Genomic DNA, 25,830 nt, shown 5'->3' on the forward strand with positions numbered 1-25,830 from the left:
GCGATAAATTTATTAAAGAAAAGGTCAAATGAACAAAAGTTTTTTTTTTTTTTTTTTTTAAAGTATCTTAATTTGATTACTTATTTTACGAAAAAAAGAATTTTCTTTAATTTTCAGTCACTCAAAAAACAAAACATAAAGACCAAACAGTGGCTCCACTTACTATACATATTTTAATATGTTTCTGTTTTTGTTTCCAAGCTTGTCTCCTCTTTATCCTGTATAAACACTGACTGAAGTTCAGTCCAGTTCAGCTAAAAAGTTCCTGAATTTTTGTCCTGTGACTTTTGGTCACAGTGAAGTCACTCACGGCTTTGTAGTCATAGTTACAGTGACGCAGTGCCACTCTTACAATACAGAAATCTTTTTTCAAATCCGTGGGTCCAGACTATAAGCTGCACGACTGCCAAAATCTAATCAATTGGTCATTTTTGATCTTCCATGAAAATTTCATCCAAATCTGTTGATCTATTTTTGAGTAGTGTTGCTGACAGACAGACGGACGGCAATCGACACATAACTGTGCTGCGTACCTTAGCGGAGTAATAACCTACATGTCAACACACATATACTTAGTTCAAGGACAGTGGGAAGGTTGAAAATCCCTCCATTCTTCCTATCTTTACAGTTTTTTTAATCTGATATATGGTGTCCTTTTGACAATTCTTTAAAGATAGCGTGTCTTTTCAGCATTCCAATGGGTTTCGGAGATCTAAACTAACTGTGACTACTGACCCGTACGGACTCCTCTTGTGTTGAACCATTTCTTTCTGTCCTTCCATCAGCCACAAAAGGATCTTCTGGTTTTTCTCCATCTCCTCTGTAGGCCCCGGCATGTCATAAGGCCGCACTTCCTCACCTTTCTTGAATGCTCTTTTACACTGTGAGCCACTTTTGCTGCTGTAGAATGGAAGAAAACAACGGGTGAGAAACAGGAAAAAAAAGTATTGTATGCATGTGAATGTGAAAAACAGATTTCTACCTATATCCTGTATGCTCTGTAGGGTTGGAACCCATTCCATCTGCGTAGCTGCGAGACTTGGACCCGTAATGACTCGACTCCACGCTCCAGGGAAAGCTGCCGTGAACACGCGTGGCCGCCTCTGCTTCCGCCTGCTCTTTGGGCTTCCCGACGCCTGTGTGGTGGATGTGGTGCACGTGTTTGTGGTGGTACATGTGGCTGGAGTCTCCCTTGAAACCGTGCCGAGATGGATGCTTCCCCTGGCCTGACGGTCCCGCCCCTTTGATCCCTGGGAAACCGTCCGGTGAGCGCGACTTGGGGGAATGGCGGCCGGTTCCTGGCGACTGGCAGCCGGGAGTCTTCATGACCCGCTGGACGTGGTCGTCCAAGATGCTCTCAGGGTTTTCCTCGTGAGCATCTCTGAGGAAAGGATCACTGTAGGTGATGTCGGCATAGCGGGAGTTGTAATTCTGCGAATAAGCACCAGGGGGGAACCTGTGACTGGGTAATGAAGCTGCAGTGGCCATGACGACTTCATCGCCTTCCTCTTCCTGCAGCACAAACACAAAAACACACATTTAGAGGTGGAAAAAAAAACAGGAGGAAGCGTGTAATTTATTGATTTGCCAGCTCATTTCCCAATGCATCAATAACGTGTATGAGGATTTTCATGTGTCGTACCTATTTCAACCTGCAGATGGCAGATTCTCCCCATATGCTAATGCGAGTCGTCTCATTCTTACTGCAGAGCTTCGGAGCCAAACCGTGAATCCACCAGCATCAGTATGCGCACAGCACGTTTCTATTGTTTCATGTCGTGACAAGTGCAAGCGATACGGCATCAGCTCTGACTGACTGGGACAAAACCGCGCTCTGACAGAATCTGGTCCGAGGGGGAACGACTGGGTGTGGTGCTGCAGGCATCCATAACGGGTTCTGATAAGCAAGGCACCGTAGGGAGCCGGGGACATGCAGTGATGAAAGAAACCAGGGCTGAAATCTTTACCCCAGTCCACCGTTACCGCAGAAACGCTGATTAAATTCAATATTTTATTGCAAAGCTGAAGATCTATTGACGCAAAAACACATTTCCGGAACTTGCAAGCAGCGATTCTAATCAGTTTTATTCCCCATTAAGGTTCGAACCACAAGAAAATGTGTTTTAATGCAGCTGGAGCACCATACGGCAGAGCTTTTTTATCTTTACAGCATCCTGTGTAAAGTTTTGGCAGAGGGAGAAGGGAGAGGAGACAACAAAGCTATATAGTGGAAAGACAACAGTAGGTATTGGCTTGGCTTTCATTTTTTCGCCAGCCCAAACTTTTTATGTCAGTTATGTTAATAATTAAATAAACCTTCACTTGTGAATATGCCAAACCATTTTGAGTTTGCTACTGCCCTGTGGTCACCGTCCATTAACTGTAACTGTATCAAAGCCGTTCTCAGCTCGCTTTCTACAGAAACTTAACTTCCCCGTGCCCACCGCTTTCTTCGACTCAGTGATGCTGCAAAAGATTCTATATGCAGCCAAATATTTTCTGGCATGTTTCTGAATAATTGAAGTGTCTTTCGCATCTCTGTGCTAGCCGAGCCCACAAGTTCCACATGGAAGCATGACACCTTCCCTTTGAGCACACTTTCCGCTTGCTCCCTCTTTCTCCAACTGAAAATACTGAATTCTTGGCAAACGGGAGCAGATATTTGACTTTTTACAAGTTGGCTTAGGTGCTGGATGGAAATGTACTGATGCCAGTGCTTTGGCCTCTCCTTATGAGGCGTGTAGCGTACGCGGTCACATGATCTGTTGTCTTGTTCACACAGAATTAAAAATCTGATACACACAAGCGATGACCACCTAGCCAGTAATTTACTTCTGCTGCTCTTGCGTGTCCGCATTGCGTACATTTCCCGAAAATTACATTAAATGAAGCCACGACTTCCTTCCTGGGGAGATAAGCTCCTCGCATTCACATGAAATCAGATTAGGAGCCTTTTCCTCACAGCAACAAAACAATGACATCCATTTTGAAATCAGATTTTGTGCTACTTCTTCACACATTATAACCACATGGCTTTTAATACCTCTGATATTATCACTAAAAAGCTGAAACCTAAGTTCACGTTTCCTTTTCTGGAGGCCCAGAGTGTTACTTGATGAAGGCAGTCATTTCATCCTTGCCTCTAGGTTTCATAAAGCAAACCTTGAGCCGTGTGATGGCAGCTTCTCTCCGTTCGGGGGCCAGCCACAGAAATTGTCCGCCTTGAGATTTAATACTTGGCTCTGTGTACTGAGGGAGATTTCATTTGTGGTAGCGGCGGCTATTTTATCACCGTTCAAGTGACATCAAACGGGCGGCTCAGTGTTCCAGGCTTACAAGTGGCTGAGCGTGCAGGTGCTCCATCTGATTCATCGACAAAGCCAGATTGCTGACAGGCCAAGGACAGAATTCTCCAAATGATTCATATTGTCTTTCTATTCCCCATTCAAATGGCTGGCCTCATTAATTTCATTAAGGCCAGACGGATTTAAGTCTCCTTTGTTACTGGAAACTTAAAGCCCACCGGCCAGGCACACGTCTCGCTGTCTGGCTCCGAAACAAGCACTGGTGGTGCCTACTGATACTCTTCAACCGACAGTCTGCTTTTCAATACCCTATCCATGGTCACAGAGTATTTAATCATTCTTTTATTAAAGTAAATCAAAGTTATTAAAGTTAATAAAGAGCCATTTGATAATAGCATTTGCACTATGAGGGCGTAGATTGAGATCTTACTATGCACGTGAACCCTCTCAACCACTGAAAACACCAACGGGTTTACAGGATTGTCTGTTTTTAACCACCAAAACGGCACCGATTATCAGAGCGAGAAACTGTCAAAAGTGAAAAATGTCAGATTTCCAACTTCCCAACAGTTCTTTATAATAATAATTATTTGTGTCTGTTTGAGTGGGAAAAAAAATAGATATTTAATCAAAAATCACCTGAATTTACATATTTCCTTGACGATTTTGCCAAATATACACCATCTGCAATAGCTAGAATTTTTAAAAACAAGACATTTCACGTTTCTTGTCACGATCAAGAAACCGTTCAGCCGCTTGACACAAATTCGACTGAACTGCAGGCTGTGTAGGCACGGAGCAGTGAACAGTGGAAACAAATGAAGGATTTAAGTAGTAAAATATCTGCACTACAATAAGTAGAGCCACCATTTTTTCACCAGTACTGGTAATACGTGTGGGCACTTGGAAACATGCCATATGTATGCTTTTTTTTTTGCAATTTGAATATTCAAAAAAATTCAACTATTACGAATTATGGTGCTATCAGGTCCTTAAACTGTTCAGTAGACATTTCTGAGTTCTGTAAAGTTGTTTCCATGGCTGTGCTGTTTCCATAGAAGTGCAGGAATTCATATTGCAGTGAAAAATGAGCCCACAGCGAATAAAAATGCGACAGGAGCTTAAACACTTAGGAACTGTGTGGGGTTCAGATGGTCAAACTAGGAGATTTTCACATATTTTCTCTTCAAGATATCCGAGAAACAAAAAAAAGATGCACATCAGGATTTGAAATGTAAAGCACTGAGGTGCATTTCTGACACTGAAATACTTGGTCAAAGACAGAAAATATTCTAAATAATTTAAGGATCTGATCCTAGTTTCTAAAATGTAAAGATTTAATGCTGATCTTTGGTATATATGACAGTAAACTAAACGTCTTTAGATTCTGTACCGCATTTTTCACTATTTTCTGACATTTCATTGATGAAACAGTCGATAAACATTAAAAATAACATCTAATTCCACTCTAAGAACTCAGACTTCAATCTTGTTTTCTCCCCTGGCTACTAATATTATACAGCTGGTGTCACCAGGAGCTAATATTCAGCTCCAACCAGCACTTCGCATGACTTGAATGTTTAACCCAAGTGAAGGCAGAATTCAGAATCACACTGAAGACGTCACGCAGCCAAAAAAAGACAACGTTCTCCAGCGTGAACGTCCACACCAGCTGCTGAAAGGCGCCTCTTGTTGACACATGATAAATCAAATTAAGAAAGCAGAAGATGAGTTTCAGGTTCGGAAAGGAAAGCCAACATACCAGCCGTACTCTCTTCAGTCGCTCCTCCAGCTTCTCCTGAGCCTCCCTCTCCCTCAGCACTCCCTCCAGCCTCCTGATCAGCTCTGCAGCGAACCTCTCCGGCTCCACATGTATATCCTTTGGAATCCGGTCTGGGCGCTGGAGGAAGAAATGTTGGTGAATTTTTTGCCACTGCTGCATTACTGTCAAAACCACAGGGGGATGCTTTAACACCCCGATCCCTTCACATCCTGTCGGTATGAAAGACTTGAAACACAAGCAGGAAGCATTGACTGGACAGTGTCGACCGTTGAACCTCCAAATGGATTGTAAATTTAAATTTGAGCCTCTGTGACATTTCTGTGGCTGTTAAAAGAGCTGGTGTTAACCTCTGCTCGGTAAGATAAGAGTGTCTTTGTTTGTCAAGAAGAATTCAGCCTAGATTTGATAATGAGCTTCTGCATCTCAAAATCATTTTGTGAAGCATCACTAAAAAGGATGACAACTACGCTGTAATTTTAAACAACGCACATAATCATCCTAATAAGGCCACAAGTGACATTTATTTCCTTCCCTTCCAACATGAGTACTGCAATCACGTCTCCTCAAAGCTGTTGATTTGGAAACGGTTTATAAAAACAAGGTTGGAAAAACAAAATACTTCCAAGCCCCTGTCATTTCTTCCTATTGCTACAGAAGTCATGATGAATTTGTCGGGGCAGGGAAATATGAGAGTTAGGCTTCAGGGATTTGGGCTCTACTATACAGTCAATTCACACATCCTAATAGGATGCTACGTGTGGAGTTTTAATTTGACTCTTCACTCCGAGGCCTAATTAGGGCCGGGGCTTTCCTACCAGGAGACAGCATAAGCTGCAGAGGGAGGCATCGGGCTGTCACAGGGGAGGATTCATGTCTGCTAGGCTTCAGCACACACAGCTTAGGAAAGCATCAAGCTGCATTTAGACAGCCTTCTCTTTCACCATCACCTATTCTTATACTCCATCACAGGCCCTGCGACACGGCACAGCTTAAATATGCACATCACCAACGATGGAGCAGAGGAAAAATAAGGCAGAGACAGACAGACAGAGAGAGGGAGAGGTGTAGAGGCGGAAAGTGAGAGGGAAGAGGAAATAACCCATGAATAACTCACAGGAATATGAGGTAGTGGCACTCGCCCATTTGCTTTGGCACTTTCGTGCATCTCCCGGCGATGCTGTTTGCGGTATCTGTAGGGTGGAACCCCATCTCTGGAATTAACAACAAAGACATTTTCATAATACATCCTCATGAATAAACAACAGAGGCAGCTTTGAAGTTGAAAGCTTCTCGCAGCATTTTTCGCCTAAAACGAACACCTAGTAAGTCTCGATTAATCAGTAGGATAGGTATCCTCGCAGGTTTGCGGCGTCTCTGCCGCACTACAAGTGGTCTGGCAGATTACAGTTACATGCTATCACAAGCACGAGTCTGCAATTCCACGCGGCATTGGTCATGCTGGGTTTCACACGCTCCTGTGCTGGAAGCTCTGGACCAATTAGCTGATAACAGACTCTAATCCATTCAGCTTCAAACACATTTTTGTCCAGTTGTGCGAGCTTTGAAGCCTCTTTGGCTTAAATTCCCCGGTGCCATCCCTGCACCTAGGAAACGTTATTTTTCAAATCTTCTTTCAATAGCACATGACTGAATCTGACTCACGAACACTGCACTGAAATACAAGTTCTGCTTCAAGTGATCCCACATGATAGAAAACGCTGCCTTTGGTGTCGAGTTTGTGGACTAAAAAAAAAAGTTAAACTGTGAAAAAAGACAAAGGCTGCTTTGAAAATCAAAAACAAAAAAAATGAAAAAACACTCTCATTTCATTCACAATCACTTCAAACTGAGTCCTGTTTGCACAAGAGGTCAGTAAGTAAGGTTGTTCCAATTACATACCTTCTATTAGACATGCTTTCATATGTGCTGCACCTTTTAGGATTCCCAGCTTATATAGAAAAATGTATTTTAATATATATTATTTAATATTTTAAACAGCGATTTTTAACAGTCATGATGACAAGGAATCTATAATAACATGGTATCAGCTCCCGAAAACCGATGTTCCAGCCAAAGTGGTAGCCTGGTGCATCCTTTACAACCTGCTACAACTTTCTGTAAAATGTGTGTGTGTGTGTGTGTGTGTGTGTGTGTGTGTGTGTGTGTGTGTGTGTGTGTGTGTGTGTGTGTGTGTGTGTGTGTGTGTGTGTGTGTGTGTGTGTGTGTGGGGACAAGATACGTACACACTGCTGTCCGTAAGGGAAATTGTGTCTGCGTCACTGGACATACTCTGCTGCTCGCTATCATTGGCGCTGGTGGCAGGAGCCTTAACGTGACCGGTGTTGACATAATACGGGTTGATGGGCTCCCGACATGGTTCATGCCTGGAAGTAACACATGAAGAAACAGAGGAAATGTAGAAAAACAACATAAGAAATTACAGAAAGAGATCCTAATGTGACAGGTAACCCCTAGAAAAAGACTGACTTTACTGCATGATTAAACAAATAACAGCTCAATTCTGTAGTTGGTGTTGGGGTGATTGGATCACTACATGCTTGCAACAACATTGAAAACCATCAAAACAGCATCATATATAACAAAGGAATATGTGAGCACGTTGTGAAATGTCAGTATTAAGTATTAAGCTGATGATATACTACAAACAAACAGGTTTTCAGATGGACATACAATAAAAACAAGAAACTCCAACCAAGGTTGCTCAGTTGTTGTATCATTTCCGACAGATAAAATCTTGAAAAAAATTTGTGGCAGAAATCACGGCACCAGAATGTGGCCATTTAACACAGATGTACCCACAAACAAAAAGACCTTGCGGTGCACGCAGGTGTGTGTTACGTATGGAAACCCTGTTGCGGGAATGGATGAGACTCAGAAACACATCTGCAATTTAATCAATTGTTCCTTGTATCATTTCCAACGGACAAGTCCCGATACGTCCACAACGCTCGATGTAGTCGGAGCGCAATCATGCGATCATCATTCAGCTGACATAGTGTTCACTTGTAGTCATCGTTACACCGACGCCGTGACGCTATCTCGCAATGATACAGAAATCTTTAACAGATCCGTGGATCCAGACTATAACCTGCATCACTGCCAAAATCGAATCAATTGGTCCTTGTGTCATTTGTAACCTTCCCTGAAAATGCCATCAAAATCTGCCACTCCGTTTTTGAGTAACGTAGCTGACAGACAGACGGACAAATTTACACCAATCATCACAAAACTCTCCGCTTTCCTTGGTGTAGTAATTAGCCATTCTAGCACAATTGCTCAACACTTAAAATGTGCACCCAACCTCATAAACCAGCCTCTAATACTCCACTGCTTCAATTTTGTTTCTTGCTTTCTCATATCCTCTGATGCCTCTTGCAGCCATCATTTAAGCAAAAGCCATACTGGCTAGCAACATCGTGACCGACAGCGGTTGAGAACATCAAATTCAATCCCAGAGTATCAAACAGTGACACGTGACTGTCGGCTTGATCCGGATGCACGCTGTTCAAAGAACGTCTCACGAAAGACGAGGAGACTTCATTTGACACCTTTTCCATTTTCAGTCATCGACTTTGCTGAACACACTTCTCGAAGGCCTTTGTACACATGAATTATAGATGTTAGGCATCATTACTTTTTATTCAAATTGGAATTCCCTCAAGCATTTACCCGAGCTTCCTCCCCTGTTTGGAATGCAGAAGCACCCAGAGTTCACTACAAAACCTTCGTGACCAACTGATTTTCATTAGCATCCACATTCAACAGAGAATAATTACAGCACCAGGTTGGTTGAAGAGACAAAGAAAATGCCGTCGACAGAAAGCGACGTTCAATGCTGTGATTGTATGTGGCGACATTTCTAATAATGAGAAAAGTAGGGACAAAGGTAGGAAGAAAATATTCTAATTCTGTCATTTGATCAAAGACAGATCAGGTGTTTTTTTTTTTTTTTCTTTCTTTCTTTGAGGCACCCTTCACACATACAGGCAGCAATTTACAGAATAAAAACACAAATTTCTCATACAGTTAAATGAGAACAGAGCAGCACAATTTGAGCAATCATGAAAAACTGCAATACTTTCGCTTGAGAAGTGGTTTAGTATTGTTCTTCTATGTCATGTTTTCTCTTCAACTGATCATCATATTATTCTTGGAACTACAAACACCTACACATGTCGTGATTAATCCCATAATAAACAATACATGCAATGAAAATCAGCAGCAGCAGCAGCAGCAGCAGCCTGATTTCCAGGCTTGAGGTCCAAATTATTCCATTTTTTTCTTCTGCAAATCTACAAGCTGGAGCATTGTGTGCCAAGCTGAAAGAAATACTAAAAGGCTTGATTATATGCACAAACTGATTTAGCAGAAATGCTCTTGCTGTTTCCAAGTCTTCAAATTCTCAGCAGATAGATGATCGTCATGTCGAAATGTGACTGAATATGGCACACTTAGGCATCCTATTTTCAGTGCAAGATGTACCAAACATGCTATATGGAACCGATTAGTCTCAAAGCTGTGTTTATGATCAAAAGAGCACCAATAATTATAACTATTCCAGCGTTCTCACAGATTTCTGTAGATCACGTAATGCCACATGGGGTCCCAAGACAAGGTGTTTCAAGGACATGGATTGGTATGGATTTCAGCAGTTTAACATTAAGCTATTGCAAGATATTGACCAACCAATGTGCAGTTGAAACTTTAAAATTCCCTTCTTGCAGCTTCTAAATACATGCAAGAGATATCAGGTCAATCCCCGAACACAACACAATTATTGATAAGGGTCAACCCCAAAAACTGAACACAGGCCTTTCATCTTCGACACATAATACAGTCCCATGTTTATCTCCACTTTACTCCAGCCTGTAGTCTGTTACGGGGCTCTTGATATTACTCAAAGGCAACTTTCATTAAAATTACAAAGACGACACAGTCTCGCCTTTGAAGTTTACATCTAACTTGACTGAGAACAAAACTGAGCCGTTCTCTCTCCCCCCTAAACATTAATGGCCATTCTCTTTCAAGTTATCTCATTTCTTAAAGCTGATCTGAAAGACTCTTTAATGTCTTTTGTTATCCGTCTCTGAAGAGATTTTGACACAACTGCTGTAAAATTTAGCTTCACGAGAAAAAAAAAAGAACCCAACGGGCGACGCTAAAAGGCTATTTAAAAATGAAGCGTGTCTTTCTGGAATTCCAGCCAAATGCTTGATTGCTGAAATAATGATGTGAAAATAAATGTGTTTCAATCACAGTTTATTTATTTTTTTATCGCCTGCCGTGCAGATCTTCACACGCATATGGCTGCAGTGTCTGTGGGAGAGTAGACTTTTTCTCTTTCGCCCTATATTTTAGAGACGACTTCAAACATCGATCCCCAACAAAAGCGCCTTTGGTTATGTTTTCAGAAATCTTGCTTGTACAAACAAGCATTTGCATTCTGTAGATATCAACCAAAAAAAGCTGGAGAATGTAGTGAAACACGGCAAGATCTTGGAGGGGGAGAAAAGATAGTAGAAGACGGCAGCTGCCTGGTCTCATGGTCTGGTTTTATCCGACCAAATAGCGATCAGGATTTGCTCAGTCTCCGCTACATAGTGCAGCACTGTGCTCGGTGTTTTTGTCACAGAGAGGGTTTATCTGGAAGGTATTGTCTGTCTGTCAGCTGATGTGAATTCCTGACCCTCATCATAACAGTGGTGCTGCAGCAAGAGAGGTCAAACATGGGAAAGTTTCTGTAGCGATCCTGCAGGGGGACCAACATTAGAGCAAAGCGGACAATAGCTGCCACCACATTAGGATCTCACATGATTCGCTTTCATTCGCAGCAATAATGGTACAAATTGCTCATGTGACGTTTCAATTGTGACATTTAGCAAGTTTCTTTTTCTTCCTTAACTGCAAGTGACCTTAATCCTCATCTGAAGACGTGACCTTATTACATAATAAGCTGTGTTTGCTTCCTGTCTGCGCTGATAGTAGCTCGGCTGCAGCGATGAAATGCGACTTGTGATTTATGAGTTCCTATTTCTGAGCCACTTCTCATTTGTTTGACAGCATTAAAACTCCTGTGCAAGCACAAACAAGCATCAAATCCTGGTGTGAAAATTCAGAGTCTTTCGGCGGTATTAAGTCTGGTCTTCGTTCTGTCATTGTGCCGACAGATTCACAAAATATCACTGAAATGTCCAAGGTACACAACACCAAATCCAAAGTCATACAATCTCACTCTTTACACAAGACTAAAGCTGCAGGTTTTTAATCCCTGTATTACATTTGAACAAAATCGATGAAAACCTGAAGCAGAAACGTCATCATAGGAGCCCAATTTGAACAAAAATGAATAAAAAATTTAATGTATCTTCTTTGTGTATTTTAGAGCAGGTTTGCCAACATGCTATACTCATACTAAACTAATTATACTACGCTGTTTTTAAATCCTGTATCTCTGAGATTATATGCAAGGGCTTGTTCACACCAAAAAATGTACGGATGCACAATTTTGCATGTTTGCCAATAACCAATTGGCTGAATGCCAATATATGCACATATTTTATACACCTGATTGCAGTGAATGTCAAACCTCTTCTGTGGCGCAATTACCATATTATTGTGAATACGCTTACTAGCTGATGCAGTCATAAAATACAAAGCTTTTCAAATGCACGCAATCACTATGAAAAATAAGAAAATCACTCCAACTCGCATGTAAAACGTGCCAAAAATGCACTACCATTCAAAAGTTTAGTGTCACTCAGGCAATTTCATGTTTTCCATGAAAGCTCACACTTTTATTCATGTGCTAACATAATTATACAAGAGTTTTCTAATCATCAGTTAGCCTTTCAACACCATTAGCTAACACAATGTAGCATTAGGAAACAGAAGTGATGGTTGCCGGAAATGGTCCTCCTATGTAGATATTCCATTAAAAATCAGCCGTTTCCAGCTAGAATAATCATTTACCACGTTAATATCTGGAGTGGATTTCTGATTCATTTAATGTTGTCTTCATAGAAAGAAAATGCTCTTCTTTCAAAAATTAGGACATTTCTTAGTGCCCCCAAACTTTTGAACAGCAAAGCATTTGATGTGACATTTTAAAAGAAAGTTGTAAATACTCAGCCTGACAGGCCTCATTTGCCTGTTCAGTTTGGGTACAATATCATCATGCATCCCTAGTTATTTACAGAAAATAATCTGTCATGCCAGCAAATGTATAAATTATCCAGAATCCTAACATTAGGTTAAAACACCACAAAGATATGGACAACTCTATCATCACTACAGAGAAAAAAAGCCAAGGATTGGGATGGATGTTGGTCATTCAGCTGCAATTAACAACTAACTGTATTTATTAAAAGTACAGGCCTCTAATTATGCCCTTACAGGCACATTAAAATGACTAAAAGCTGATTTTTCTCAGCATCAAGCATCAAGCAGCAGGCATCAGCAGATTTGGCATTACAGAGACCAGAACATCTGGCTGAATGTTGTCTGACCTCCCCCACACCAGATATGAAAAGCATTTCAAAGCGTAGAGGACACTGTTCGAATGACATTGCTGGCTGTGAGAATCAAAAAAAGTCCAAAATCACTGCAAACTGAGGCATTTGTTCACCGTTTTACTTCAATTTACAAAACATAAATTAGTAACTTTATATTGATTCTGAGTTTAGAAGCACACCCACTCTTAATCAGCATACTGTGTTGAAATTTAAAAGCTGCAATAAGAAGTTTCCAGCATATTAATATAAAGGCTGAAGGTGCACTCTATAGTATTCCATCTCTGCATGCCCTGCTGTTACAATGATTTTTTTAGGTTCAAAAATCCAAAATGAGGGAAAAATCATCATCAAATTAAGTCTCGATCCATAGTCGTGACTGTTTCGCTTCATAAAAGAAGTTTTGGAGCGACAGATTGAATAGCCAAATATCATATTTATAGTATTTCATTACACAAATATAAATCAGTTTTATTTCCAAAAAGGCAGACTTAACACGAAAGGGAAGAGTTAGATTTTCAGGGTCAATGATAACAAAAAAGCTCCTCATGAAATAAAATGCTCTTCAACTTTTACTACAAAAATTTCAATGCAAAACACACGATTCCTGCACTAAATGCACAAAGACTGCTGCCTCAACCTCCAAGTAACAAGTCGAGTAGCCTCTTTAACTTCTGGCATTTCCTCACCACCACACCTTCAAATGCTTAAACCACTTCACACACCATCCCTGCCGTCTCTTGCATTACGCTCACACTCTGTTTTCATCTCAAACTTATGGAGGCATGGGGCCTTCAGGTACATTTCTAATTCAGCAGTTAGAGCTTGAGAGAAGCTTCGCTGGGAGGATTTACCTGTACTGGTGACTGTCCTGGAATCTTGCGCTTTTGGCAACTTGCTGCGGCTCCGTTAACAGCTTCTGAGCGAGCCGGCTGCTCGGCGTGGAGTCGCACTCGGGCTGCTCCTCCGGCTCTTGGTCAAATCTGCTTTTCTCGTATAAAGTCGGTAAATAACCCGACAGTCCCTTCCCATTCCCGGAACCAGAGCTCTGATCACTGTACAGCTTAGGGCTCTCCCCTCCTGTCCGTGTGTATTCCAAATATATGTCAGACTTCAGGAATAAAGGATAGGTGTTCTCCTCCATCATAGTCTGTATCTCAGTCTGAGCCTGGTCGAACATGGCAGGATCGATGTGAAGCTTCATCACACAGTCTTTGATGAAGGACTTGGTAGCCGGTTTGATCTGTCTGGAGACAATCCCATTGTTGTCCAGGATGTACTTCTTATAGATCGCTTTCGCCAGCTTCACCTTCTTCTCCTCGTTGCCCTCGTTGGCTTCAAGCTTGCGAAAGCCGCTGCACGCAAACCAGAAGTCCAACATATCCGCACAATCCTCCTGCCTGAGGAACGTCCTGAACAGCTGGATGCCATCCTGGTCATCCAGGAGGGAGTGAAGAGATTCTGCCCACTTTAAGTAAGGCGGCGTTGGGGAAGCGCTGCCTTCGGGCTCGTAACCCAAGTCCAGATCGGGTCGCCTGGGCGTAGCCACGGATGCCTCGCATTTTAGGCTCTCGCTTTTGGAGGAGAAGCTGAGGTTGCTGTGCTGCCGACCGTCACCGCACACCAGCTCGCCTTCTTCCCCAGGGACCGGTGGTCTGGGAGCGTCCTCAGTGAAGCTGCCTCCCAGGTCTGCCAAGTAGTCCCTTTTGTCGCTTATGCTCATAGTCCCAGCATCCATATACCACGTCCCTGAAGAGCCCGCACTGTGCAACTGTTCGATCCAGAATTCTACTTATGCCGCTGCAAAAAAGCTCCTGCAAAGAGGGACAATACAGAATGAGATTCATCACATCACGTGCTTACCGTAACAGGGTACTACTACTACTACAACACATAATGATCATTCTCATATTCATGTCAAACAATATTTCTACGCGGCAATACCAACGAGTGTGAGTGAATTCCGCCTGGTTGGAAGAGGACCTCTTGGGAAATGTTTAGAATTCAGTTCAGTTGGCGTTTTCATCAGATATTCATGGAAAACTCTAGTGGCCGGGTTTTACCCAAACACTAAAATGAATACAGATCAGTGGAAATCGAGAGGATTTCGTAAACTGGTTTGCGTTTAAATGCAACATGTTCTGGTTGATCCTGCTGATTTTACATTCTGAAAATAACATCTTACTACATCTTTTGGAAGCTCACAGTAGAATAGGTCAATCGGTACAATAGAAAAACAACACATCGGCAAGGAAACGTCTAAAAAAAATGGTCACAATACAAGGATAAACTTTCATGCATTTGGGTCCCACTTGCAAACAGACATCTAAAATCATTAGCTTTTAACGTGGTTCGATTCGTGAATGTGGTGTAGCATTACGGCCCAATAATATCTCCCTGACTTACATGCATATCAGTACTTCACACAGCTATTCCAGTTTCATCCAAATTAGCATTGGAGCGTCATCACAGTGATAAATCCACTTAAGGTTTACAGTATGAGCTCAATAATGAAGCAGCCTTATTGTCTTTACTATTAGCTGATATGAGCAGAGCTACGAATGATACTTTATTGATCCTGATGCCATCTTCTTATTTATGCAGGATTAGCTGCAGGAGAGCGCATCCAGCGATCAAGGACACATCTTGCCTTCATAGCACAGTTCTTTTTTCTTTTATTGCTGAGGAAAGGATCTGCTGCTTCCATCCCCACCTCTACGGGTTGCACAGCTTATGACTAAGCTTCCCAGATACACTGTCAGTATTCAATTTGAGGCCTCGTGCAGCCACAGCTGACTGTTTGAATTCACACAGCAGCAGCAGCAGCCACTAATTCTTGACAGATCGGAATCACGCCGAAGAAAGTGAACCCGCTTTTTTGCTGCATTTACAATCTCAATTCCTATTTATAGCTATGTGCACTTGTTGACTGCAATAGGATTTTTAAAAAATGAAACAAAAGAGCATGGTTTCCTAGAGGCTGACAGCTGGATATAGCTACTCTAGCTGTGATTTCACAAGAAATATTTTTTATTTAATGGTTGCCATCACCCTTTCCTTTAGGGCAACACCCACTCTCTGTCTGGTCCAATACAGATACAAATCATTTTCTCCTGATTGGAACAAAGGCTGGATTAAGAAAAAAAAGGGCAAAACACTAAGTGTTTATTCGCTGCACAAATGTGGGAAGTGCGAGCAGCACGTGTAGCCATCGGGGGGGCAGATGTGCAGGAATGACAAAACACAAGGCGAAATCTGTCGTGCAAAAATGCAAATCGATCATGAGTGCAAGGTGGCATCGTAGCACCTGTGCAGAGGACGCATCGGCACAAGATGTTCGCTCGGCACCACTGTTTTGAATGAATGGATCACAGGTGTGCAGCGACATGGAGGGAGGCTGTAGGTCAGCTAGGGGGAAATACACCCCATTTTGTGTTGTTTTTTTCCCTTTTGATTTATATTTTTGTTTTTCTCCCATGTCCTCACACTGTTCTTTGAAGTGAGCCTCTCATCACATTCATGTCTTGGCCTCTCCAGAATGAGCAGAACAGGCATCGGCGAGTGGGGGAGGGGAAACAAACTCCACACATGCATAGACAAACACACACACTCACACGGACACACATATACACAACACAGCGATCCAGGCCTTTCAGCAGCCGACCGACAAGTGCACAACTTTGTCACACTATTAATATCTGCGGCCGTATCCGCCGACAGCTGCCCAACTCAAAGAACAACATGACAAACATTTCCCCCTACCGTTACGCACGGAATCCCGCACCGATTTCCCCCGAAAAGACTAAGAAGCAGCAAAGCGATGGTATATCTCCCGACTACCGCAGCAATCCCAATCTCTGAGCAAAGAGAGACAGAGAGAAGGGGGGGCTGCCAGGGGGGAAAAAGTGACATATACTTAACCGGTGGAAATCTTCTGGCTGCTTTCGGGTGCATCGCGCGTTTGGACCGACACAAGTCACAGCGAGCGGTGCCATACTTGCGATTTGCACAGAGTTTAAAAATAACAAAGAAAACAGTCCGCTCCTCTCCACCTCTCCATGGCTGAGCTCTGGCTGTCTGTGCGGGGCTGAGGCTGCCAGGCGGATGATGCACAGCGCCTCACCCGTTCACTACACAAACTGCCACTGTTTGGGTTTCATACATGTGCTACACCGATTTTTTTCCCTCCTCCCTTCTCCCACCCTCTCTCCCTATCTAGTGTTAGAATAAAAATCATGAAAAAGAGATCCAGTATTTTTTTCCAGCCACAATTTATTGTCTATTACTGTTTTTCATAACATAAAAATACCCCAGAATTCGCACATATACTTGCTGCTGAAAAGCATCTTCTCGCCATGATGCTGCCACCACCATGCTTCCAATTTGGGGATGGCTCAACTAAGACAACAAATTCTCAATTGGATTGAGGTCTTGTCTCTGACTCAGCAACTCGTGAACGTTTATCTAGTTGTGTCAGTCATTGTCTTGCTGTAAAACAAATTTTCTCCTACCATTTTTTCCCTTCTCTCTCTCTCTCTGAGATGCTAAAAATCATGAAAAAGAAGTTCATTTTTTTCCAAGCACAATCTACTGTCTCCTATTGGTTTTTCATAATATGAAAATAAAAGTACCCCCAGAATTCGTCTATACTTGCTGCCTAAAAGCATCTTCTTGCCATGATGCTGCCACCACCATGCTTCAAGGTGGTGATGGTTCAACTCCAACCACAAATTCTCAGCCGGATTGAGGATTGGTCTCTGACTCAGCCACTCCAGAACGTTTATCTAGTTGTCTTTAAACTATGTCTATGTCAGTCATTGTCTTGCTGGAAAATAAATTTTCACGGACCATTTTTCCCCCTTTTGTGCTCCCTCTCTCTTTATGAAGTGGTACAATAAAAAACATGGAAAACAGGTTGAATTCCATTGTTTTTTTTCCCTAGCAACCTACTGACTACTATTGTTTTTTCTGGTAAGAATTTACAAAAAAAAATATATATACAAAAACAATAAAAATCCCCCCAGATTTCCCCTATGGTTGCTGCCAAAAAACATCCCCACATTATAATGCTGCCACCACCATGCTTCACAGTGGAGATCGTTCAACTCCAACCACAAATTCTCAGCCGGATTGAGGATTGGTCTTTGACTCAGCCACTCCAGAACGTTTATCTAGTTGTCTTTAAACTATGTCTATGTCAGTCATTGTCTTGCTGGAAAATAAATTTTCGCCGACCATTTTTCCCCCTTTTGTGCTCCCTCTCTCTTTATGAAGTGGTACAATAAAAAAACATGGAAAACAGGTTGAATTCCATTGTTTTTTTTCCTAGCAACCTACTGACTACTATTGTTTTTTCTGGTAAGAATTTACAAAAAAAATATATACAAAAACAATAAAAATCCCCCCAGATTTCCCCTATGGTTGCTGCCAAAAAACATCCCCACATTATAATGCTGCCACCACCATGCTTCACAGTGGAGATCGTTCAACTCCAACCACAAATTCTCAGTTGGATTGAGGTCTGGGCTCTGACTCGGCCACTCCACAACATTCATCTTGTTGTATTTAAACTATTTCTGTACAGCTTTGCAGGAAACTAATTTTCTCCTAGGTTTCCCCTCAGGATTTCCATATACTTGCTGGCAAGAAGCATCCCCACATCATGATGCTGCCACCACCATGCTTCAGGTTTTTGGTTGGTTTCAAGTCCAACCACAAATTCTCAATTGGATTGAGGTCTGGGCTCTGACTCAGTCACTCCAGAACGTTTATCTGGTTATTTTTAAACTATTTCTGTTTACCTTTTACTGTTTTGGCTCATTGTCTTTCTGGAAAACTAATTTTCTTGCAGGTTGCCCCCATTGTTCCCCTATACTTTGGTGCATTTTTTTTCACCCTCTACCTTAACAGGCTTTCCAGAACCTCCTGCTGAGAAGCACCCACACATCATGATGCTGCTACCACCATGCTTCACCCTGGCTTGGGATGATGTGGTATGCCGATTTTTTTCCCCCCACTTTCCCTCTCTCTCTCTCCCTATCTCAAGTGTTTGAAATAATATTAAAAATGGTTCCATTCCTGCTTTTTGCCACAATCTACATTGGCTTTTCTGGCAAGAAATTACAAAAAAAAAAGAAAAGACTATTTTATGTGAAAACAGATTTCTACAATTACTGCATTAAACCTGTCTAACCACAAATGTTCAACTGGATTGAGGTCTCGGTTCTGACTTGACCCACTCCAGAACATTCCCCTTATTGATTTTAACCATTCCTGTGTAGTTTTGGCTGAATCCTACAGGTCATTGTCTTGCTGGAAAACAAATTTTCTCCCAGGCTGCCCGCTAGGATTCCGCTATACTGCTGTATTCATTTACCCTCTGCCCTCACAAGCCTTCCAGTGCCTACTGCATGGAGGCATCCCCACATCATGATGCTGCCACCATGCTTCAAGGTGGGGATGGTGTGATTGTGATCATGTGGAGTGCATGGTGTCCACTAAACACGCTGTCTGATCTAATTGCCAAAAAAAACTCAATTTCAGTCTCATCAAATCAAAGAACCGTCTTCTACTTAACTTCAAAGTCTCACACATGCCCTCTGGTGAACTCCAGTTGAGATTTAATACGAGTTAATGTACAATTAATTGTTTAGATGCTCTACACAAATGAGGATGTTTGTGCTTATGAAAATCTCTGTGATGGTCATATCAGATCTTACAGTCTACAAAACAATGAAAGGGCATCATAAACTTCATGGATTTTTAAGACAAAACTGATGCTGCAGCTGCTAAATTTACCTAATTTTTAATCCATAGTAAGGTCAAGAAATGCTGGATCCTACAATTCCCATAATGGAAGTGAATAGCGTTCTTGTTGAATGTTTGTCAGATATCACGTCCCACTTTGTAATACAATGCTTTCTATAATAAATAAATGTGTAAATCCCCTCAGAGTTTAAAAAAAAAGACAAACAAACCCTCCTACAGATCCACAGAAGTACTCCCACATACTGAGCAATACTCATCTTAGTGAGAAGACTGAACTTCATCTGTAAATTTTGTGGAATGCCCCTTCAAAGGTCAGATTTGTTATTGCTGCGACAATGACTGCATTTTCTCATTCCGATGAGATATATAACGTGCGTATTTAAGTTCTGCATGTGCAGCACTAGTTCCAAGTGTTTCCAGAGCAGGTTGGGCAACATTTTGTTTTGGATGGCACCAGTCTGCAGGTTTTTTTCATTCCATCCTGCACCAGATGACTTCACTGGCATGCGCCTCAACCAGATAAATCGGTATACGATGGCAAACTTTCCTGGTCATGTAGTGCATTCAGACACTAACTTTACCAGCAGGAAATTGGAACAGAACATCTTAAGAAGCAGTAAAATGCAGTGGTAAACTTAGGGAAACTCCTTGAGCTTATGAGTTACCTTTTTTTTAACCTTTAATACATAATGGCCAACAGTACACCAGGTTAATGGTGAATGCAAACAACATACATAATGATGTTAACTACACTGCCTGACATGCTAACGATGTACAAATGGTGACTTTTATGTCTTATTTTCAACATATATCTCTCTTTACTCATGTCATTGTACACCACTGACATGACCACTCAAATGCAAACGCTTTAGAGGGCTTTCAATTTCAAAAGAAACTGAACCTTTTAGCTACATTATTCCTCCTGATGCTTTGTATTGAAAGAGCTTCTCAGACATATTTGCTCTTGTTCTGGTGTGTTTATGAACAAAATCAATCCATCTATGGTGGAAGCCACACTACGCAGACAGATACCTCTAATGTATAAACACTTAGGAGTCAGAGAAAGCAATTAGCATGCCAGTTTAAACCATTAGGCAAAATTTAAGTCTGTATTTCAGCTCTTCTGCATCAGATGATATCACGTAGAGCTACATTAATTAATTTCTATACGATTTAAGATCAACAAGGCATCCAAATGCGTGACTGTTTCAGTTCAACAGAACACTTTGCCGTGTTCAGCAGCCCCGTTAGATGCGCTTCATCATGTCATTACTTTATGACTTTACAGTACAAAGACTAAATGCAGCAATAAAGGCTGTTGTCATTTTCTGTGCTTTCACACCAGGCAATCACCGAGCGGTCACACTTTTAACAAGATGAAAGGCTGGTGGAACACCATAAAAACATAATGCTTTTTCTATCACATAATTAGACGAAAACATCTGTGAACACCGCGGTGAACGGGACTTTACGTTTCACACTTTCTCTCGTTGTATCACCTGAAGTGCCGGCTCAGACCTGCAAACCTGTGAAAGTGTGAACAGTTCCTGCAATATTTATGCCAGCAACATAAAACATGAAAAAAAGTTCAATCCAGTGCAGCTTCCTTGAGGCAAAATTGACTTTCTGCAGAAACAATTTAAGCATCCTGATACTCAGACACTCCTCTTCTCTTTGTACTAGTTACTTTCTCAGACTATATGCTGTATCTCTGTTGGTTTCATTTCCAAAAGCAACCCAGAAGACCGCAATTACTCGTTATTTTTTGTTTCAAATTCTCCAAGATTATTAATGAAAAAATTATGTCTTACAGAAGTTTCCTCTCACTAACACTTGGGTGTCACATGTCACCCTCAACAGTCAGTTTCACAGCTGTAAAGTGGTTTTTAAGGGTTTTCTTAAGTGCATCTGCATGTGTACCAGCACTGGATATTCGTGGTTAAATGCTGTAAATGGTGCATATAAAGATGATTTGGATGCACAGTTTTACCTTGACTTTGATTGTCTTCTCCACACATCCTCCAGCAGTGCATCCTTTCACTGAAGATTCCATTGTACAGTTATTTAACACACTGTGCTGCGGTAATGGTAAAGCCGCTTTCACCCTCATGAAAAGTAAAGATCCGGCTGGAGCAGAATGTCGCCATAGCGGTTTGTCTTTACCATCCATTTGCTCCTGAAAAAAAGAAGTATTTCATTAGTACAGCTAACAGGGGACAAGCAGGGGTTAAGAAGCAGAAACCATAGATTCTTCACAGAACAAAAAAAATAAAGTCCTCTTCATAAATTGTGACTAAGGCTTCATCACAGTGGCTGTAACATAAGTCAAGCTCCCCAGCCATATACTGATAAGGTAGCATGGTGCCCTCTACTGAAATAAAGTTTTCCCAACAGTTGTCTCCTGTAAATACAAACTGAACGCATTTAATACGTCTCTCAAGCTCTTGTGCAGTTTCACGTGACACTGTTCTTGTTAGAGACTCAAAAATTGAGACACAAATCTGGAACAGACATCACTATTTTTTGCTTGAGAGTATTTTTCTCCTTTCAGAACAGCACATGCTAAACTGACAGATAAAAATACTGCTTATACCAGTGCTTCAGATCTGATAAGACGTAAACACAAAGATTACAGTTTAGAGCTTTGCCAGTTCCAAATGTGTCCTTCAACAAATGTAACGTAATGAGATGAATTAAAGAGCTGATTCCACGTTCACCGGTGTGAGAACCGCTGCAGAGCAACAACCTCTGACCCTGGTTTTAGTTTTACAAGCTGCCAAGGAAGAAAGTGTGGAAATAGATGAAACAGACACCTGACAGGCAAATCAAATATCAAGTCCAGCTTTACATGGTACATTCTCTAGCTTTCCCGCAAACTCCGTTAAACGTAAAAACTGGAGAAATGAACTGCAAAGATCTTTTAGAAGAGTCCCTCACCAGCACTTCCTCAGTTAATAAAACAGAAAATTTACAAACACAAACTCAACACAGATGTGGATGACCGATCCTGGATGACCAGCTGATTGATTGAAAATGATCAATTAAAGTTGGGAAATCCATCCAGAATCAGCCTTGTAGACTTCTCACACGCAGCTTTCTTACTAATGACGTACGGATGTGAGCAAAAGTTTACGTACACTTGTAAAAACCTAAATATCACGGCAGCCTTCTGTTTCCAGTGACTCCAATAACTATATTTTTTTGATGGATTCTTTAAAACGCGTGCATCTTTGTCACCGTTTGGTTCTTTCATTAATATATTATAGGTCTTCTGGAAATATGGCAAATAAACACATACAAACAAACATAAGTAAACTTCTGTTCACAACTGAACCTGGCAGTAAAATATGAAGATGCATCAGAATTTGAATTCCAAATCCACTCATGTGCAATACTTTATCTCTCTCCATTGTTTTGTGTGGCTTTACTGACATCTACTGAACCCTGATTCTGTGTTTTATATCAAAACTGGACTTTGCTGACTGACATGTTCCACTTTGTGTGGATCCTGGTCACTCACTATTTGATCTACTGCTCTCAGGAGAACATTATAAGTGTCTGAAAAAAAGGACTAGCAGATTCAGGAACAGCTTTTATCCCAAAACAATGTCAGTGTCAAATGGTTCTAAACTGTTATGATTATATGAATGCACAGTACCTTAATTTATTATTATGTGTGACTTATTGTGTGACATGCGTCTTTATTGTGGTTTTATGGTACGGATGTATTGAATGAAGCACTTGCTGGAATAGTGCTCTAATTAAAGGCATTCTGATTCTGACACTCAATATGACATGCTTTTTGCCCTCCTGATCTACAGGATGACAATGAAAACAAGAAAAGTGCTCAAAGACCACAGTACTAGTACCCAGTACCAAGGCTGCTCAGTCAATGTGTGGCAAAAATTACAGCACTATAGATTGGGGACATTTAATATGGATGTATCCACAAACAAAATGACCTTGCGCTGAGCACAGGCGTGTGCTATGCATGTGTACATTATGTACGGCTACCAAATCGCCCAACCTAAAAATGTAGCGGGCAGCGGGAATTGATGAGACTCAGAAATACCCCCATAATTAAACCATTTGTTTCCTATGTCATTTCAGACGGCTACATCCCAATCGGTCTGCAGTGGTTGATTTTTAGTAGGATCGCAATCATGTGATCATCGTCAGCAGGCAGCTGACGTAGTGTTCACTTGTTGTCATAGTTACAGTGACGCCGGGCTGCTATCTTGTTATGATACAGAAATCTTTAACAAATCAATGAATCCAGACTATAAGCCGCATCACTGCCAAAATCTAATCACTCCGTCCTTGTGTCATTTCTGACCTTATCTGAAAATTTCATCCAAATCTGTTACTTGTTATGTTGCTAACAGACGAACAGAAAATGTTCTTACTCCTCCATGTTCATTGGCGGGTAATAACATTTTCTGCAAACGTTTGGACACTCTCTCACTTAGTCTCACACTTTCATAAACTCATTAGATTTTATTTTGTTAAGACCTGGAATACAGGCCCAGAACTGTCATTGGAAACTGTCCTCTCACAATGTTTCCATGAGTTGACAAATTCTCTGTCTCTTCAAAAATTCTAGTAACAAACTCCTCCAAGCAACTGACTGAGGATCAGCAAATGAGGCTAATTGATTCGTACAAATCTTCAAGATTGCAGTTTCCCCTGCCTGAAATTTCATTATGAACCTGCAGTTCAGCCGAACTGTGGAAGTCAAGACAAGATCTGGAATAGTAGGAAAGCTTTCAGATAAAACTGCACTTCTGTTGGGAAAAAAGGCAAAAATGAAACCCCATATGACTGCAAAGGAGCTGCAGAGAGGTTTAGCTGACACAGGAGAGATGGTGTATTGTTCCACTGAGGAAACTTTAACTGCAGCATCATCACAGAAGTCAAGACAAGCCAGAGGCATTTTGGAAACAAGTGCTGTGCACAGATGAAGGTTCCAGTGCTAATATGCATGCTTTTCAGAGTTTGGTTGGGCCCTTAGTGGTTTTGCGCATTCACTTTGGAAACAAATTGGAATATATTCATGCTTGTTATGATTTAAAGTATTTTCTAAGTTCTTGTATGCTATTGAAAATGGTCACTAAGTCCAATGATGTTTTGGGATTCATGCTTTCTTGTAACTCTTGGGGAATGAGATTGGTGGCCCCAGTAAAGCTGGCTTCTCTTCATGATAAACCTGATTAAAGTCTCGCTCCAAAACACTGCAAATAAATGTATTTCTGCGAGTCAGACAGTCTGCAAGAGTCAGTTTGAAACTTTGGGATGTGATTGTTCCGTTTGCACATATCTGCCTCATAAAACAGATCATGAAAAGTTTCCTCGCCTCAAATCAAGACACATGAAGTTCAGATTGAATAGCTTGGCTGCAGTCACTAAATATGTGTTTGGAGAACAGAAGAGCAGCACTTGATGAAAAGACTGACGAGCGTGGGAGTGGAAATGAATGCACAACAAGAGGAAAAGAATGAATAATGAGATATCATCAAATTCCAGATGCAAATGTCACGCAGCTGATCAAGAAAATGAAACTATAAAGAGGCTGGCTTTTGCCAAAGGACAACAACTTGGAAGGGAAGGACACAAATTACTTTAAAAAAAAAAACACACATACACACACACACACACATGGTGAAGCATTTGGAAATGGCCCTTAGAGTCACCTGATTTGAACATCACTTAAAATCTGTGTGGGTATCTTAAATTTGTGCAGGGCAATTGAACTCACAAGTTAAAGTGATCAGTAAGACAGACAGTAAAAATGGATCAAAAACAGAAAGATTTGCAGCTGCATATACAGTAGCTGTAAAAATGTGCACGTCTCAATTACTGTTTTATTTTTGAGTTTATTATATAAAAAAAAGTAAGGAACATCTCTTCCCTTCTTCAAAAGTAACATCTCCTTTCCTATGTGTGGTTGCTAACTGGGTTACACTCAGTTTTGCACTTTGAATTTCACATACTTTTTGCCTTTTTGCAAACAACTGTATGTATTTTTGTAAATTAAAAGTGTAACAAGTAGCTAATTTATTATCATTAATTTATCTATTTGCTGCCCCTTTCCCATCCACCTCACTTGTTACTAGTCTTCCTGGGAGCTCAAAAATACAGCATAAAACCATGTATCCACACATAAAAGTATCCTACCAAACACCAACATAAGCATTATCATTCTACATTCTACATATGCCTGGCCAGTCATATAGAGCTGAGATGCATTTTTCTGTATCTTTTAAGGATAAAGGTGCAAGATAATTCTCTAAAATCCACTCAAAAAAAACACTCTTTTTGCACCACTAACTGCATAATAAACCAGAATTCAGCATTTCATGATATTCTTCAAAAGCTCGCCCAAATCACAGTATCAAGCGATTATGCATTTTGACTTCCTCTGGCACACTATTCAAAAAACTAGCAG

The 25,830-nt window shown here is 41.2% G+C and overlaps 1 protein-coding gene across 4 annotated transcripts in view; it reads right to left on the reverse strand.

Annotated features, from left to right (window-relative positions):
- axin1 (axin 1) overlaps window positions 1-25,830 on the reverse strand; it is a 39,542-nt gene that overhangs the window by 11,093 nt on the left and 2,619 nt on the right. For 3 of the 4 annotated variants that reach the window (XM_022214435.2, XM_022214434.2, XM_022214433.2), the window contains exons 2-8: window positions 21,376-21,561; window positions 13,472-14,431; window positions 7,332-7,472; window positions 6,203-6,299; window positions 5,068-5,205; window positions 983-1,512; window positions 736-900 (exon numbers count right to left, since the gene is read on the reverse strand). In XM_022214435.2, coding sequence (XP_022070127.2) covers window positions 736-900; window positions 983-1,512; window positions 5,068-5,205; window positions 6,203-6,299; window positions 7,332-7,472; window positions 13,472-14,355 — 1,955 coding nt within the window. In that variant the 5' untranslated portion in view covers window positions 14,356-14,431; window positions 21,376-21,561. Of the gene's footprint in view, window positions 1-735; window positions 901-982; window positions 1,513-5,067; window positions 5,206-6,202; window positions 6,300-7,331; window positions 7,473-13,471; window positions 14,432-16,538; window positions 16,734-21,375; window positions 21,562-25,830 lie in introns of those variants that run through there. The other variant, XM_022214436.2, reaches the window with a different exon arrangement.

This window comes from Acanthochromis polyacanthus, chromosome 21 (assembly GCF_021347895.1).
Source record: "Acanthochromis polyacanthus isolate Apoly-LR-REF ecotype Palm Island chromosome 21, KAUST_Apoly_ChrSc, whole genome shotgun sequence".
NCBI classification, from domain to species: Eukaryota; Metazoa; Chordata; class Actinopteri; family Pomacentridae; genus Acanthochromis; species Acanthochromis polyacanthus.